The sequence below is a fragment of the Poeciliopsis prolifica genome, unplaced genomic scaffold (genome assembly GCF_027474105.1).
Source record: "Poeciliopsis prolifica strain line A6 unplaced genomic scaffold, Auburn_PproV2 SCAFFOLD049, whole genome shotgun sequence".
NCBI classification, from domain to species: Eukaryota; Metazoa; Chordata; class Actinopteri; order Cyprinodontiformes; family Poeciliidae; genus Poeciliopsis; species Poeciliopsis prolifica.
This window is the reverse complement of record NW_026562424.1, coordinates 3,632,012-3,649,441: the sequence shown is the minus strand read 5'-3', so window position 1 is coordinate 3,649,441 and position 17,430 is coordinate 3,632,012. Positions and strand designations below refer to the sequence as shown.

Sequence of the window (17,430 nt, the reverse complement as noted above, 5' to 3'; positions counted from 1 at the left end):
AACAAATTATTAGCAAGCAGGCCTAATATTTTGTTTAGAAGATGAATATTTTATTTGAAAATTAAATATATAGTTTGGAAAATAAATAGTTTAGAACTAAATTTTCAGTGAGGAAAATGGATATTTAATTTGAAGCTAAATATTTAGTGATTACAAATATTTTAAAGTTCTGATCCTGCTCTCTGATGAAATGACGCCCTGGGTACAGAGCCATACGTAGATTTACAAAAAGAAAAACTCCATATTTACAAAGATGAAAAACAAAAAGTAGCTCACAGTAATTATTTGTAACCATCTTTATTGGTTAATTGAAATTAAATCAAGACATTTAGTTGTGTAATGTTTGCACTTTAAATCATAAATTACTTTGTGAAAACCAACCACTGATAAAACTGAGGAAAAAAAAGCATCAGATACTTCAACAAGTTTGTAATAAATGATAACAAGGATGTTAAATATTTAACTGGTTAAAAATAATTAACTCAGCCATTTTATGCGTTTCAAAAATAAATGTTTGAACTTTTTAAGCTGCAGGACGATGGAGTCAACCAGTAACAGGCGCCGCTGCATGCCTTACAGTTACACAAAAATATTTTCCACCATGTAAACAACAATTATCAGCTTAAATATGATGATTGGTGAAGCAGATTTACTGGATATGAACTGAGATCACAAGTTTAAAAAGATGAACTGAGAATAACTTTTCCTTTATCATGCACTAATCTGGAGTTCATTAAAACTCAAACTGTGTTCACTGCAGGGCTGTTTTAGCATAAATGTCACATTCTGCAAATTTTTCATTTAAACACTAAAACTGGTTTTATGCAATATTAGAAATAGATTAAAAAAATGCAAATAAACAACCCAATTCATTTTAGAATGAGAAAATAAACATTTTATTGCCTAAAATACAATGTTTTTAGGCAAACATTGGTCATTTGTAGCTCAGGATGCATCTGAAGCAAAAAGATATAAAAAGCCCTTTTTGCTTTAACAATACAGAGCAAGTTTAATCTGTTGCTTGTGTTTTTCAATTAACTGATTAATAACTGGATTGCAAAAGGTTGATAGATGTTTTCCCAGAATTTGAATTGGCTCAAGCTTAAACTATGCTACTTGACAGTAGAGCATGTTTTTTTTTCTTTTTACCATCTTACATGCAAAACATATCATTTTTTGTTCAGTTTTGTCTTAATTACTGCTGTGAATGTTCTTGCTTCAGCACATTACCTTTTTTACTTGAATGCGTAGACTCCACCGATTAATCATCTCACATGCAGCAATTCTTACCCAAAGCATCATCACAGACGTGAATATGTGAAAAAGGAAGGCATTTGATAGACTTGAGTCACAAGATGGTGGGACATGTTTCATAAAACACTAAAGCTACACTCACACAGCAGGTCTCGGAGTTAATTTTTTATTTTTACTTTGTGTGTTGTCCTTCAAACTACAGACTAAACCCGACCGTAATCAGACTTTTGGAGGATTGGTTGTTTTTTTATTTCAGTTTATAAAAAAGTTGCGTCATTCTACTGTGTTGAATCCATAGTTCTTTTGTGAAATCGTTGAAACCATTTCCCCAAAACGCCACAGACGAAGCCGCTCCCAAGTATACACTTCTTGTCACTCCAACGCCTGAATGAGACGCCATCGTTTCCTCTGATTGGATGAGTGCTGGAGCTATTGCTGAATTATGAATATATGCCATATTCCTGTTTTCATTTGTCGCTGCCATGATTTTTAACAATCGAATAACCAAATTAGTTCCACATGTGGAAATGGCACAGATAGAATATTTTTTTGGGTGAAAAGGTCCGAACTGGCCGTTCTGACTGCAGTGAAAAAACTGGATGTAGGTCGGCTGTGGATATAAGATAAAAAGAATCAAATTTGGGTCGCATTTGCCTGCTGTAGGAACGCAGCCAAACAAATCTTGGCTATGGTAAAACCTGTAAGATCAGATGCAGAAAGTGAGCCGAGTCCATTTACTGCAGCTCTGTCCACGCTCGCTGCAGCTGCAGAGTTTCTCCAATGTGAATTCGTTGGTGTCTCTTCAAGTTCTCTCCTCGGCTGAAGCTCTTCCCACATTGGCTGCAGTAGTAGGGTTTCTCCCCTGTGTGGACCCTCTTGTGTTTCTTCAGGTCTCCCGTCTGGCTGAAGCGCCTCCCACACTGTAAGCAGCCGTACGGTTTCTCCCCTGTGTGGCACCGCTGGTGGATCCTCAGGTTGGCCACCCGGCTGAACGTTTTTCCACACACGACACAGAGGTGGAGGCCGCTTCTGCCGACGTGATCCAAACTGATCTGTCTGCCGTTGACAAAGCCCTGTCTCACATCAGGGGCAAGATTTGAATCGACGAAGACAAGTCCGTTTCGTTCTGCGCCGGCTTGTGGACCGGGGTCTTTTGAAGAGCTGCAGCTCAAGTCGACACATCCAGCCGGCTGCTGCTGCTCCGTTTCCATTTTGATGGCAGGAAGCTGGATCCCGCCAGTGTAAGAGTTGCACATGTTGGACGACGCAGCGTCCAATTCCCCGGTCGCACAGCGCATCGCCTGGACTTCCTCACTTGTTGCTCTGCAGAGCTCAGCTCCTGATTCGTGATCGACGCGTTGCTCCTGCTTCACGCCGAGATCAGTGGCGTTGATCAGAGTTGGCTCTGTGGAAGTTACATCTGGATGATTCTGAAAGAAGCTCAAATCCTGTTTTGACTTGTCCACACGATCCGTTTTCTCAGGAAATGGCTTAGTCGAAGAAGGAACAGCTACAAAGGTAGAAGTAAAAATAAAAGACTTTTATCCATCATGAATGAGGAAACTTAAGACGCCTGGACAACCGTCCCTCCAAGAAGTTGCAAATTCACTCATTATTTGCTAATTTTATATGGACTTGCAAACTTTCCCACACTGTAAAAAAGATTTGACTCCACTTGACTCAGTCTAGTTTTATTGTTGCTTTTCTCAGTTATCAACTTTAACTGTCAAGTTCAAAACACTTAAAAACTATTGCTACAGCAATCTCTCTTTATCTGTCATATTGAATGAAAATGATTGAAAATTTTTTAATTTAATCCAATTTTACATGTCATTTTTTTCTCTTTTGCATTTTTATAACTTTTTAACTTATTTCTAAGTAAAGTCAACTCTGCAGTGTTTGTTTTTCTTTAAAATGTTTATTCAAACATTTATAAGTTATGTTATCCTGTCTAAATTAGTTTTATGGGCATTATTTGACTCAACTCAGAAAAAATTTCAAAATTCACATTCAAATTTTACAAATCTGCACTAAAAAACAAACTAAATTTCTAATTTCTGAAAATTTAGGCCTTCTAATTCTAAAAGAAAATAATTAGAAAACACAAGAAAATTTAAATAAATCATAAGTGGAAAGAAAACATCCTCCCTCTTTGTGGGAAGACAATTAAACTTGACACAATTAATTGCGAATGATGCTTATCTAATATTTTCTAAAGAATGCTAAACAGGTTAGAATCTGCAAGAATTTTTATCTGATTAATCAAATAATAGTCAGAATAACCAGTTACTAAATAAATTGTTAGTTGCAGCAGTTTACCAAAAATAAAACGTTTAAAAAAATGTCCAACCTTGACCACAACTTTTTGAAATAGGGGCTGAAAAATTAGTAATTTTAGGCCGAAACTATTGCATAAAACCTCTTGGAGGGACAGAACGACATCTAACCCACCTGTGTTTTCTTTGGTTAGTCTGACCTGCAGCTCCAGCAGTTGTCTTTTCAGACTTTCGTTTTCTCTCTGTGTTCTGAAGGTTCTTTGTTGGTACTCGCACACCGTCTCTTTCACCAGGTCCAGAACCTCCTGCACAGCTTCAGTCAGCAGTTTGGCCACACGGGCATTCAGACGTTCCAGTTTAGTCATCCTAAGAACATAAAACAAATTACAATTAGAGAAAGCAGGATCAAATGATTGAACTATTCAATTCTGGCTGTGTTAATCCAACTCCTTGAGTAAAAAATCTTTAGCGACAGGCGCTCAGTGATTGTTTATCATTCAGAAACTAGTTTTACAGCACTTTAAAATGCAACATGAAATAAAGTGATCAAATATTATTTATACTGCAACATAATTAAATTTGACAAAAATACCAGCATCAACTTTATAAATGTTGTGGTGATGATGACTTGCTGAAGTTTAAACAAAGCATCAGAATGGGGAAGAAAAGACATTGAAGTGACTTAAAATCACTCTTTCATATTACTGATCAAATATGTATCTAAATTTCCAACATCAAACAATAAAAACGCTGAACTCCACTTATAAAAATTCAATTATGTCCAAGCTTGATGTTCCCAATTTGACTTCTGAGCTTTATAGCTTATCAATTCGACATTAAATACACATTAGCAGTTAAATATCAACGTTTGACTGATACAGATCATATTTGCTGAATTATTAATTTAAACTAAGCTACAATTATAAATGCTTCTGTACTAAAACATGGCCCATTTCCATCAGCTGAGCGTCTGCTCCTGCTTCACGTCACTAACCTGTGCAGCTAGCATTAGCAGCTAGCATTAGCAACATTAGCTCCGCTCCGTCAGGATTCCCTTTAACATCCCGAAGACCAAAAGATGCAGAAACATGGCGACATATCAACTGGTTCGGGTCACACCACGCCTATATATCGAATATTACATTACAAAACATGACCATACTAACCTAGGAACACCGTTGATAGCCCAGAAAGCGCACCGGAAGTTACGTCAAATCTCCGTTCCCTTTCACAATAAAAGCTGCCGCCCCAGTAATAAATAAAAGAAACATGTCAGTAATGTCACCAAACCCACTGAAAAGGAGAAAGCAGGTTGGGGTAAATGCTTCAAATTTGGCCCCACACCTTAAGTTTGACACGCATACTTTAAGGTGAATGTTTAATGAAGATAACATCACTATATGGCTGCTGTCTAGTGGTAATGATGTGAACAGACTCATTAATTTAATTCTGTTGATTTCAGATTTTAACCACAAACAAAAACAAACCAGACAAGTCAAAGTTTATGTTTTCCAAAGCTTTATAGGCACAGCATGCAGCACAAATTAAGTGTATTGTCTTGCAGACCATAAGCAAATTTACTTTGGAGCCCATCATGCAACTTGTAACTTATTTCAGTGTAAATCAAGCCATTTGGGGAAATTATCCACGCAAACACAAAGAAGAAAGTGCTGTAAGGTCTGATTACACGTTCAAATCCTTTACCTGGATACCTTCCTTTTCAAATACGCTTTAAAAAATGGCAGGAAAAAACAGAAAAGTTCACAAAAACCCAACACTAAATAATACGGCGCCCCCTGGTGGACACAATATTGAAAACTGAAAGTATTTCTGCTGCAACAAAGTTTTTCCATGTATGTTAATATGTTGTTTGTGAAATGTCTTAAGTTTTATATTTTTCTCTATACAAATGCATCACAAACTTCAGTGAAATATGCAAAACAGATCAAATATGCGCTTCCCATCACTTCTAAGATAAAATCAGAAACTTTACATAAGAAGGAAAGAAAGTTAAAACTATTTGAAATATTTTTGTGTAATAAAATAATCTGACTGCATCTTTTTTGTGTTGCCGGTCTGAATTGCTAAAAAAGGCAGTTTTTTTCACGCCCAGCTCAACCTTACAGAAACAAACATTAACACTAATACAGGGGTGTCCAAAGTGTGGCCCAGGGGCCAATTGTGGCCCTTGAAATTATTTTATTCGGCCCCTACTAAAGAGTAAAGAATGGTAGAAACAATTGATGACCCCAAAAATGAGAAAATTCCCTGTTTTTCCAGCAATAAAGCATCAGTCTGATGCTCTATTTATGCTGTGGATCTCTAATGATAAACAGATTCGATGAAAATAAATGAAAAAAAAAGGAAATTAAGTTTTGCATTTTAATTTAATGAACTTTGTGGCCCGCCGTCAGTTCAAATTTGCAGTTTGGACTCGCCTGAACTACAGTTTGGATACATTTCCAATCAGTTAAGAATGCAGAAACAGTTTTCACTGAGCAACTCTAAAGGTATTTGCAGTTTTAAATGGACATTTGTCTTCACAGTGACTGTATGCAAAAGAGAAATTGCTAATTCATTGCAAGGGAACAAAAACCCCACTCTGTCCATTAGCGGGCGCCGTAAAATAAACTCTTTAGTTCCAAAGAAGCATTAAAAAAAAATGTCCTCAAGCCTGTCCCTCCAGAGTCGTTTCCTCAAACAAGCTGAGGAGGTTCTTTGGTTCAAAGTTGGGTCGCGGTGGCGGCGCCGCCGCCTCGTGTGCCCGGACCCGGCCAGCTTGGCGCCGCTCGGAGGACGCGGTGGACGGGGAGCCCAGCTGGCGCTCTGCGCGAATGGGGCTGACGTTGGGGGTGAGTTTGTGGCAGGAGCCATTCAGGTGGGAGCTGGTTGGAGTCAGAGGCAGGTTACAGGATGACCAGCTGCCCAGAACCGACTGAGTGGAGTGGACCGGGCCGCAGACCGGAGAACCCGGCAGAGGTGTGGATGTGCTTTCCACTGACAGTCGGGAGTTAATTCTGAGGGGAAAAAAGAAAACAAAAAAAAGAAGAGAGTTACCTCGATAATTTATATTAGTTAAAAAGAAACTACCTTAAATAATTTCATGAATGTTATCAAATTAATAAAAGACGCAATGATGAAAAGATTCAACAGACCACTTCAGTGGTTTCTACATGTCACTGCACTGCCATATGAATATATTTCAGTATTAACACAAGCATAAAATAATACATATTATTCTGGTAATTTTACAACTTTATTCTTGCGTCACTTTGGCTGTTCTCATATCATTCTGACTTTATTCTCGTATAATTACGACATTTTTCCCACACAATTCCGACTTTATCCTCATATAATTATTACTTTATTCTGGTAATATTCCGACTTTATTATCACATTATCATGATGATGATTATTATTGCGATTATTATGTGAAAAGCACAAGGATAGAAAAATTAAAGCAAATATTTTGAAACATCCTCGACCTGAAACCAATTTAAAAACATGAATTATACGTAAAAGTTATTGCTGTGTATAAACGTACAAACATGTCAACGTGATCCTGTACCTGTTGGAAAAGGTGGGGGAAAGTTCTGGGTCTGAGTGATGCAGAAAGACTCCGTCATCCTCTGGACTTCCCGGGTCGTTATGCAGGGAACTGAGGGACAGCGTCACGTCTCTGTCCCAGCTGTCCTTCGGCGGCGTACACGGCTCCGGCTTCGACCAACAAGGCAGAAACGGCAAGCGAACTGAGGAGAGGAGCTTGCAACCGAAGCACACCACAAACTGAAGAAAAAACAACCAAACGTTAAAAAGCTTTGCATTGATTCAATATATCTACGATGCAGAATGCAGACTGGAATCAGTACTTGGCAGAAAGAGACCAGTGTCAGCATGGTCTCAGTCACCATCAGGAAAATCCGCCTTTTCCATCGGCGCTTCCTGACGCACGGCAGAGCGAGAAGCTGAGAGACGGTTGGTCTTTCATTTGGTTCTGGGGCCAGCATCATCCTCAGGACTGACTGAAGCTCAACAGACAGGCCTGGAAACACAGGCAGAAAAAAAACTCCTTATTTTATCCGGACAGATTCGTTACTGGCAGACGGAGGGCGGATGTTACCGTTGGTGAACTCTGAGGGAAGGTGCCCCTGTCGAAGCTGCTGCCATCCTTCGCCGCCGTTTGGAACTTCCAGGTTACAGGCCAGCTCCAGAATAGAAACACCCAAACTAAGAAAAATAAAGAGTTTTTATTAAACTTAAACTATGAATTTTTAAGGGTGACCCATTGTGAAAAAGTTATGATAGGTTTAAGATCTATACAAAATGTGTGTATTAGTTTTTTTTCACAAAAGCATTAAGAAATGAGAATTTAGTCTGATCAGTTTTTCCTTCAGAATTTGGGTTCTGTCACTTTAAATCCTGAGAAGCTGCTGTTGGCCACGCCCCCCAGAAAATGGCTGCAAATTGCAACGCTCTATTAGGGCAACCGTAGATAGAAAAAAAGGGAAGTAAATTTCTGCTGAAAATCTCAAATTTTCTATAAAACAAAAAAAATTTAGAGTTTGAAAAGTCAAAAATTTGAAAAGTGGACATTTTGAAATTAATGTTAGAATTATTTGAGAAAAAAAAGAAAAAATTCTGGATTTGAAAAGTTTCAAATTTGCTAGAAAATAAAATCTGAAATTTCCTTAAAAAAAATTTATCTTCTGAGTTTCAAAAGTCAAATTTTCTGAGTTTCTAGCAATTTTTTGACTTTTCAAACTCTGAAATCTGCAAGTTTTTTCTAGAAAAATTAAGAGATTAATCTAACGATTTCTGAGTGTTATGGCAAAAGTTTACTCCTCTTTTTTCCCTCCCATCTACAATGGCCCTAATATGCTGTTAAACAGATGCGAAATACTGTATATAACCACACATTTTGACAAGCATTAGTAGATCCTCCTGCACAGCTAATGAGAATGCAGCAAGTGATAACTGGATGGTAAGTAAACAACAATAATAAAGAAGTGTGATTTTTTTTCACTAAATTGGACAGGGTAAATGTATTTTCAAATTACTGGCATCTATTGATGTTTTCATCGAACAAACAGAGAAAATATTAAAAGTATCTATCCTGATAATAAGGAGTTTCTAAGGGCTTTGACATCGTTAATTGGAATTTATCATGACAACAATAAATCAAAACTTAGAAATCTAGCACAAAAAATGATAAACAATATGATAATGAGTTTAGAATAAAATGGAAGCATAAAAAATAGCAAAATATGAGTTTTGCATAATAGGTCCCCTTTAATATGCCCTATGTCTTCCCTGCCGTACCTAAAAACATCCGCTGCAGGTCCGTACTCCCCGCGCAGCAGCTCCGGCGCCATGTATCGCGGGTCTCCCTCCTGGAAATCCTCCTTTGTCTTCCTATTTTTGGACTCAGCACCGGTCTGGTTGACCTCCAACAGAAGCCCGAAGTCCCCCAGCTTGAGTCGCCCAGAATCTGTGATCAGGACGTTGGCGGGTTTGAGGTCCAAATGCACAAAACCATGAGAGTGGAGGTGCTGCAGGGCAGAAAGGAGGTCACACAGGTAGCCCCACGCCGCCGGCTCGTCTGGATCAACCAGAAACAAAGGGGTGAAGAAACGATTCAGTTTCTGAATGAAGATGTTTTCAGGCTGACCTGGGCCAGGAGGCTTGTTCTCGGCGTGCAGCAGCAGGCTGGTGCTGCACAGCTCCGTCTGAATGTACAGACGGCCGCTCTCTTCCCACGCCGCCACAAAATCCAGAACGTGAGGGTGAGGACAAATTTGCTCGTGGTTCCTGGCTTCCTTAACGCTTCGCTGCCTCTCGCCGTTACCCCTGAAGCGCTGGGCGGAGCGCTTCACGGCGTACAGTCGCCCGTCTTTGTTGTTTTGTACCTGCAGAAATACAGAAAATGCTTAAAGTATTATGTGTTTTCCAGGCCTGTAGTATCATTTTACAGCACAATGTTACCTTCAGTTGTTATAAAAATGCTGTAAATTTCAAATATGACTTCTAACATCATAAAATTGGGCCTGTGTCTCTTTAAGAAGGTCCTGCTCTTTCCTTCAGCTCTTCCTTTTATTGTTGAGGATTTATACTCCAGTTAATTAGTCTATAATTAACTTAGCTGACAATTATTTAATTAATCATGATTAATTCTTTCAGTCCTAATTTTTGGATTGACAGATTCATAATTGATTAATAAAGATGCTTAATATGTAATTATTTCACAGAATTTGAAGGAGGTGAAGCTAAAATTGCCACTTGAGGGGATCTGGGTAGAAAATATTTTCTCTTAAATGCAAATATTTTTGTCCAGTTTTGGCTTAATTACTGCTCTAAGTGTGTTGTTCTATCAACTGATGACCCTTTTTTGGAGTCTGTTTACTCCAGATAACAATTAATCAATTACTAACTTAGTTATTTATTCATTTAATCACAATTAGTCATTTTAGTGTTAATGTTTACTGATCCTAACATTGCTCACCTTGTAGACCTCTCCAAAGGATCCTCTTCCAAGAAGACCCAAATTAGTGAAGCACTGACCAAAATAGGACGTATGCTTACTGGGATCGTACACAGAGCTGGGAGGGAGAGATTTACTGAGGGAATCGGACAGCGGCGTCCACGGTGACTGATGCGGAGGGAACATCCTGCTCAGAGGCGGGCATCCTTTGGAGGGCGGCAGCGGAGGGAGCGAGTAGGAACCTCGAGGAGGGGAGGAGCAGGAGGCGTTGGATGTGGACGAGGAAAACGGGAATCTGCGCTTTTTGAGGGAGAAGGACTGCTCTGCGTGGGAAAAGTGCGCCGGGATGGGGAGGGGAGCCCTGGACGTCGTAGTTTCCACTGCAACTGACATGGCGGGAGGATTTCTTCAGCTCCGTTCAATCAAGGTGGCGGCTGGAAAACAGAGCAACCAAAAGTTAAGAGTAGCACTACTTTGATATATTTTTACTCAAGTAAAAGTAAAAAGTATTCATCCAAGAAATTATTTGAGTAAAAAAGTATTTGGTGAAAAGTCTACTCAAGTACTTAGCAACTGATCAAATTATCAATATTTAAGAGCTACATAATCAGACGGAACAAAATATAAAGTTAAGTGGAAATGTTGGTATTTAATCTAGCGGCCAAAATGGGTTTCCTCCGTAGGGTGGCTGGGCTCTCCCTTAGAAATAGGGTGAGAAACTTGGTCATCCAGGAGGGACTCAGAGTAGAGCTGCTGCTCCTCCACATCGAGATGAGCTAGTTGAGGCCCGGGCATCTGGTCAGGATGCCTCCTGGACGCCTTCCTGGAGTGGTGTTCACCGGGAGGAGGCCCCGGGGAAGACCCTGGACACGCCAGAGGGACTATGTCTCCCGGCTGGGCTGGGAACGCCTTGGGATTCCCCCAGAGGAGCTGGAGGAAGTGGCCGGGGAGAGGGAAGTCTGGGCCTCCTTTCTTAGGCTGCTACCCCCGCGACCCAACCCTGGATAAGCGATGGATGTTTCTTGTTTACATTCAGAGAACAACACTGATCTCAGTGTTACGTCTTCAAAAACAACTTTTTCTTCTCAGTTAGAACCAGGACGAGGTTTTAACTTAAACTTATATCAGATAAAAAGCTGTGGTTTTGCTTTTAAATTGTGATGACATCTCTAACATGTTGTAAGTTACACAGAAAGCTGATATTTCAGCAAAACCTCTTTAAAAACAGGCATAATGTGATCTAAGATTCAGTAAGATAAATCAGTCTCTTGAGAAACCCAATGTGATATAAAAACGAAACAAACAGTCCAAAAATAAGACTAAAACTGAGATAAATCAACAAGTTTCTAATATAGAAACACTGCAAAACTGTAGCAATTACAACAAACTCACCGACTTCACTGAGAGTTAACAATATTCTCCATAAAAATGTTCTCAGTTGTCATAAACGTGGACAACTGTCAAATGTGTAAAACAAGTAGCTAACTATAACAACAGAGCAGCTGCAGACATAACGTCGCTCGCTAACTACCGCCCCGTCAAACCCGCTTTCCACCCTCTGGGTTTAGTCACAACATCAAATCAGTCCCATGACACCAACCATAATCCAGCTTTCATGTTTTCTTCCAGTGGAAAATAATCTGTTTGTTGGTATCTGCTTCCAGAGCTGAGCGTACGGTCCTCTTTCGGCTCATAATCACCTGCTCGCGCCAAATTCTGAACTGTTTACGCAGCGTTGCGTAGTGCCACGTAACTCTACGTACGTTGCGCAATATCCGCAAGCGTTGGTGCAGTACAGTCGGGGCTGGCGTAACTGGCTAGCTAGCTGATCCCTTGAAATGGTAACTTTGTTTAACGGTTATTTTACGTAATTTGTCCTGAACTACCTTAACGGAATTAACACCAATTGTCTTTCATGGCAGTGTTAATGTTACAGAATGCTAAATTAGCTTTGGTTTTGTTAGCCTGTTCAAGCTAAACTGGCTGTATTAGCTTGGTTATCTTTTCGCTAATCTGTGTAATGCTAACAAGTTAGCTGCAACATTAGGCTAACGGCGAGCACAATTCTTAATTGTCAAGTTTCCAACGTTGCCTTTTGCGACCTGGCTTCATTTTAACGGCTTGCTCAAAGTGGATACGTGCTAGCTTGCAGCTAAGTGTGCGTTGAAGGATCTAGGTATTATTCTTTGTCAATCAATGTTTTGTCCGCAGCCTTAACTGTATCCTTACAGCGATTTATTGGGAAGACTTCTGTGTTAATTTATTTATACTATGAGTTCATAACAAAACTAAATGTTAAATTGACAACACCTGAAATGAAAATCGAAAATAAAACCGCTATGCTATCCTGTGATACAGAAACTATAGTTGGAATGTCATCCAAGTAATTTAGAATTGCTTGTTCTAAGGAAGACACAGCAATCATTTGTCATTTGGTTTATTTTTGTGTCTGCTTTTACGTTGTTTTTGATTACTTGGATGATAACCACTTTAAATTTGTATCTAATACAAAAGAATGTTCCAATATTTGACTTATTGATCAGTGATCTACTTGTCAATCACTGAAAAATCTGTTTTGTTTCCTTCTCTATTTATGAATTGAGTCTAAAATAAGAAGTCCATCAAGTAATGATTGAATTTGAGTTTATTAAATATCAGATTAAGTTAAGGGATATATACCTTTTGTAAACATTTAAAAATGACAATCCTGTCACTCCAACCTGCACTAAATTTCTTCTCTTTTGTGAGTTATAAAACTGGAAATGGCAGTTTTTTACCATTTTGCTTCTTTATTTGAAATCCCTAACCATAATCAAAACTTTCTGTTTATTCACATATGTGAAAAATCTGTTTATAAGGTCATTTATAGGAAAAAATGTTCATAAAATGTTGAAAAAAGTATTAAATCCAGATTTTTCTCACTTTTTTAATCACAATAACCACATTGATTAGTTTTAATCATCATTTTTCTGACACTTTTCTTAAACATGTGTTTTACCAACTCGGCACACAATGATATTTTGATGATTTTTGATTCAGTACACTTTTATAGCGCTACTTTCCAAATTTGAAAAGGTTTAATGTGAAAACATGTTCGTTTCTAGTCTTGTTTTCCCCTTTTTTCAGTATCTACAACATAAAAATAAGACACTTTGTAAAACAAAAGGAAAAACTACCTACTTTTTATTTATTTAAAAAGAAATTGTAAATTTTAATAACCTTGAATAAACTAAACATGTTTAAACCAAAGTCTAAATCAAACTGATAATGCCATGTTTTTGGGTTATTCTATGAAACATTTGTTTTATAGAACAAGCAACAAAGATCAACAACAAACTTTTAAGAAACAACAACATATAACTGTGCCGATTATCTTCAAGGACGTGTTCCTAATGATCCGGCGTCACAAGACGACAATCTTCACAGACGCCAAGGAATGCACCACAGTGTATGAGCTGAAGCGGATTGTTGAAGGAATACTTAAAAGACCTCCTGAGGACCAGCGGCTCTACAAAGTGAGTTTAAACCTCAGAAGCATGCAGTTCTGAAGTCATGTTTATTGAAGCGCCTTCCTGCGCTGCTTCCTGTTTGTAATGGGTTTTGTTTTCTTTCTGCAGGATGATCAGTTGCTAGAGGACAGTAAAACTCTGGGAGACTGTGGATTCACCAACCAGACTGCCAGACCTCAAGCACCAGCTACAGTTGGTCTGGCCTTCCGTGTAAATGGTAAATCTGGTTTTATCTATGCATTTGCCTCAAAAGCTCAGGAATAGGTTTTTCTATTCTAGTTAGTATTTCTAAGGCTTTGTTTTTCTGAGCTAGGAAATCTAATGTCTCATCTAGTGCTCTCTTGGTTTATTAAATCACAAATACTTATTTGGATAGAATAACAAGAAGTGGAATCCAAACATACTTATTTGCTAGTTGATGTGTCTTTTTTGTACAGAAACCATCTAAAAAAATGTAAAAATCTTTTTGTCCAATTTCCATAGATAAGTTAGGAAAATAAACTGATTTCTTTAAAGAGTAAAACTACAGCAAAATATGATATGAAAGAAAACATTAAAATATAATCTGGTAATAAAAAGCAAGCATTTAAAAAGTTGAATTTATTGCCTCTATATAGTAGATCAAATTTTTCAAAGAAAACATTTTTTTTTATTAAATATTAAAGCCAAAAACATAAAAAGGAAAAAAAAAATCAAGCTCCTGTGCTTTCTCTCAGTGCTAATTAGAAACAACCAATCAGAGTCAGGAGGGGGTCTTAGCACTGCCAATCATCTCTGTGTGATGCTAAGCAGAGTCTCTCATGAATGCTAAGGCTAGTTAGCATGGCCATAGATGACGGTTGATAAATGGTTTTCCTGTAACCATTAGCTTACTTTCCAGCATATACATGAGGTTGATTGACAGTTTGAAGCCCCTCCTCCCGGCTCTGATTGGTTTTTTCAGATCATTTGTCTCATAAATTATTGTCATGACATGGTGACCGCTTCAACAAATTTATAGAAACTGTAGATTTACAGAGTAAATTCTGCCAGAGCTCTTTATTCACTCCCTCTGCAGTCGAAAGGTGTCGACATCTAATCAGTCACCGTGTTGTTAAGCAGCTAATTCCTCTTGTTCTGAGACCGATGTGTTTTCCTCCGGCTCTCTGACATGATTTAAGCTCCCCTGTCACTGTGAGGCTCATGTTTCTCTGCTTCCCCTGCAGATGAGATGTTTGAGCAGCTGCACGTCGAGGCCTTCTCCAGCCCCCCCGAACTCCCTGACGTGATGAAGCCTCAGGACTCCGGTAGCACTGCCAACGAGCAAGCGGTGCAGTGATGGCGGCGACGGCAAGGACGGGAACGGCTGTATGTGGATTAACTGGAGTGAAGAAGTAATTTAATTTAATGAATGCGGACATTATAGGGGTAACCAAGCCTGCCCACGTTACCTTCACGCCATCACATCAGCGTCCCGCCTCCGACCCCCTCAACTCCTCCTCACTTTCGCCAAATTACTTCACAATGTCTTTCTTTTTATCTCCGGTATCCACGCCATGTGCAGCCCTGCTCCTTGAATTTACCCGAAAGCACCAACCGTCACGAAATTTGGAGTGAGAATGTTGTTGGTTTGGAAAGTGTGAGTGTATGTAAGCGTGCGTGTTTGAGTTGACTATAATTATTATCATTAGCATTTTTGGAAAGGCGTAGTTGAGTGTCGTAGTGCGCTAGCTGTAAAATCCGCTCGGGTAAGAATCCAGTATTTGAATCTGCATGAACAACTTCGAAGCTAAGGTTGCAGACCGACCGCTGAGACGTTTACTTGGTGGGATGCTCACTGCTATTTACTCCACCTCACCAATTTGACACATCTAGAAATGACGGTTTGTTTAATCAGTATGTGTGAGTCGTCAGTCAGTTGTGTTTCATGCACTGAGACCAGAGGCGATGATGCGTTTGGTCAAAGCACATTTGGTCAGTGACATACGGCAAACACCGAATGAGAACTTTGTTCTTTCATTTTTATTTTTTATATATGCTTTCATCATGTCACCAACCTTATTATGGTATCTCCTAACCCCCGGCACACAAACAAAGCTTGTAACTGTAAACTCGCTTAATTAAAAAGTTTTTCCTGTTTTGTTTTTTTTTATTGCTCTGCCTAACAGATTTTTATTTACGTCACATGATGGTTGTGTTGTTTACAGGATGACAGTCGTTTGTGGAAAAAAAGTCTTGTTTTTTTTTTCTTTCTGATAATTACGACATTTCTCAAGTCAGTGGAACAAAAGGAAATTAGTGGATGCTCAAAGTGTGGTCCGGGGGCCATCAGGGGTCCTTGGATGATTTTGCATGGCCCTCAATCACGATTAAAGAAAAATTAATTCTCACTGATGGAAAAAGATGAACTAATCTAAATATTAGCTGAAACAATTGATCTTTATCAGCCTTTATTTTAATGGTAATAGGCATTTCCAGTAGCTTTTGAGCCACTGGAAAGCAGACACCCATTTATTTAACTTGGCTAAATCCTGTTTGTGTTGCTGAAAACAAACAAAAGGAAGGCATGCAAAAGGTGGATCGCTTGTTTTTTTGTTTTTAATTATTCAAACCTGAAAAAAACATTTTCTTTCAAATATAATTTCTTTACCCTTTTTTGACAAATCAAACTACTTTGTTTCATTAAATGTTATTTGTTTAGTTCATTTTGTACGACAGCATTTGTGCTAAACTAAGGGGAGAAAAACAAATTATGGGCATCATGAAATTACTAGAATAAAGTTGAAATTATACAAGAATAGTCTAAATATTTTAAATAATAGTCATAGTTTTATGAGAAGTCCTGTTACTAGAAAGTTCTACAAGAAAAAAGTCAAAATTTTTCACTTTATTCTTGTGCTTTTAAAAAGTTTTATTTTCTTGGCGTCTCCTTAATTCTCCGTTGTAATTATGGAGCAGGTGAAAATAATTTTTAAATGTTTGGCAGAAGGTTTGGATGCCTCTTTCATTTTTATCTGTTCTGCAAACAGTCCAGAATTTGGACTCGATGTTTCTCTGAAGTCATAAACATATTTTAGACAAAAACAATAAATTGTGCTGAAATTCATAGGATGCTTGTGTAAGCCGTTAAAATTACATAACATGTCCAAACCAAAGTGTAATGCAGCTGTGTTTAATACAGGTACAGCACATGCTATAAATTCATACACTTTTCTCATAAATATCCAGTTATGACAATATGGAAAGAATAGAAAACCAAGAAATCACATTTATGTAACTTCACAGTTATGAAGCTGAAGATTGAGATGTTCTACAACATAAATAAATGGAGTCCACTTGTGAATTCATTTGATTTGGGTTTGAATTAAAAGGCAGCACTGATGCCTTGCAGCAAGGAGGAGATGATGCAAAACATGTTTATTACTTTCCTTGCACAAAATCAATTTATATCATGAGATTTCAGTCTGTTCAGTTCTGCCTGTTTTGAGCCGTTTTAGGGCCTCTGTCACTTTAATAAGCTGCTGCTGGCCACGCCCCCTAATATATATTAGGGAATGCGGGCTATATATATATATCCTATATATATTTGTAGCATTTTGTCTACTTTTCAAGCTTCAAAATTTTCCCTTTTTTCTAGAAAGTTTCTGAGTTGTTTCTTTAAATTTTCTTTTTATTTATTTATTTTTTATAATGACAGGACAACAGTTTTCAGCCGGTTTCCATGGAAATCACTCCCTGCGCTCCCACACCAGGCAGAAAAACATGACTAATTTAATTTTTAAAACGTAAATAAATACATTTCGACATCAGTTTTCATGTATTTTCTCAGAACAGAAGGTTTCAACGTGGCTCGTTGCTGCAGGATGCTGCTGGTGCAGTTATAACGCTGGGTCGCAGCATTGGGCCGCTGTCTGTTCTCCTCTCGATCCGCGGT

At 38.4% G+C, this 17,430-nt stretch overlaps 3 protein-coding genes across 6 annotated transcripts; 1 reads left to right on the top strand and 2 right to left on the bottom strand.

Annotated features, from left to right (window-relative positions):
- Positions 1-257: 257 nt before the first annotated feature.
- LOC129377889 (zinc finger and SCAN domain-containing protein 21-like) lies at positions 258-4,762 on the bottom strand. 3 transcript variants are annotated; one of them, XM_055058119.1, is made up of 4 exons: positions 4,697-4,751; positions 4,525-4,584; positions 3,706-3,896; positions 259-2,764 (listed from the first exon to the last, which is right to left on the bottom strand). In XM_055058119.1, exons 3-4 carry the CDS (start codon positions 3,893-3,895, stop codon positions 1,989-1,991), a joined length of 966 nt encoding a protein of 321 aa, XP_054914094.1. In that variant the 5' UTR covers position 3,896; positions 4,525-4,584; positions 4,697-4,751; the 3' UTR covers positions 259-1,988. The 3 variants fall into 3 exon arrangements, with proteins under 3 accessions (XP_054914095.1, XP_054914094.1, XP_054914093.1); XM_055058120.1 differs by lacking the exon at positions 4,525-4,584 and having other exon boundaries at positions 258-2,764; positions 4,697-4,762; XM_055058118.1 differs by lacking the exon at positions 4,697-4,751 and having other exon boundaries at positions 4,525-4,690.
- A 287-nt stretch (positions 4,763-5,049) lies between these two features.
- On the bottom strand, positions 5,050-11,732 carry pkmyt1 (protein kinase, membrane associated tyrosine/threonine 1). 2 transcript variants are annotated; one of them, XM_055058010.1, is made up of 8 exons: positions 11,609-11,730; positions 10,030-10,442; positions 9,199-9,436; positions 8,850-9,129; positions 7,651-7,757; positions 7,400-7,572; positions 7,099-7,316; positions 5,050-6,547 (listed from the first exon to the last, which is right to left on the bottom strand). In XM_055058010.1, the coding sequence occupies exons 2-8, from the start codon at positions 10,399-10,401 to the stop codon at positions 6,199-6,201; spliced, it is 1,737 nt and encodes a 578-aa protein (XP_054913985.1). In that variant the 5' UTR covers positions 10,402-10,442; positions 11,609-11,730; the 3' UTR covers positions 5,050-6,198. The 2 variants fall into 2 exon arrangements, with proteins under 2 accessions (XP_054913985.1, XP_054913984.1); XM_055058009.1 differs by having other exon boundaries at positions 8,850-9,436; positions 11,609-11,732.
- Positions 11,733-11,754: 22 nt separating this feature from the next.
- Positions 11,755-15,633, top strand: LOC129377825 (elongin-B). The gene is made up of 4 exons (XM_055058011.1): positions 11,755-11,849; positions 13,389-13,523; positions 13,626-13,734; positions 14,723-15,633. The coding sequence occupies exons 1-4, from the start codon at positions 11,847-11,849 to the stop codon at positions 14,833-14,835; spliced, it is 360 nt and encodes a 119-aa protein (XP_054913986.1). The 5' UTR covers positions 11,755-11,846; the 3' UTR covers positions 14,836-15,633.
- The last annotated feature ends 1,797 nt before the right edge of the window (positions 15,634-17,430 follow it).

What these genes read in the sequence shown, in the direction of transcription:
- LOC129377889 (XM_055058120.1), bottom strand. Translation starts at nt 3,895, where the DNA reads ATGACTAAACTGGAACGTCTGAATGCCCGTGTGGCCAAACTGCTGACT. An exon ending in ACTAACCAAAGAAAACACAG is followed by an intron (nt 2,765 to 3,705) that starts GTGGGTTAGATG and finishes CTACCTTTGTAG; the next exon opens with CTGTTCCTTCTTCGACTAAG.
- pkmyt1 (XM_055058009.1), bottom strand. Translation starts at nt 10,401, where the DNA reads ATGTCAGTTGCAGTGGAAACTACGACGTCCAGGGCTCCCCTCCCCATC. An exon ending in CCTGCAGCGGATGTTTTTAG is followed by an intron (nt 7,758 to 8,849) that starts GTACGGCAGGGA and finishes TATTTTTCTTAG; the next exon opens with TTTGGGTGTTTCTATTCTGG. An exon ending in CACTGGTCTCTTTCTGCCAA is followed by an intron (nt 7,317 to 7,399) that starts GTACTGATTCCA and finishes TTTTTTCTTCAG; the next exon opens with TTTGTGGTGTGCTTCGGTTG.
- LOC129377825 (XM_055058011.1), top strand. An exon ending in AGGACCAGCGGCTCTACAAA is followed by an intron (nt 13,524 to 13,625) that starts GTGAGTTTAAAC and finishes TTCTTTCTGCAG; the next exon opens with GATGATCAGTTGCTAGAGGA. An exon ending in TCTGGCCTTCCGTGTAAATG is followed by an intron (nt 13,735 to 14,722) that starts GTAAATCTGGTT and finishes CTTCCCCTGCAG; the next exon opens with ATGAGATGTTTGAGCAGCTG.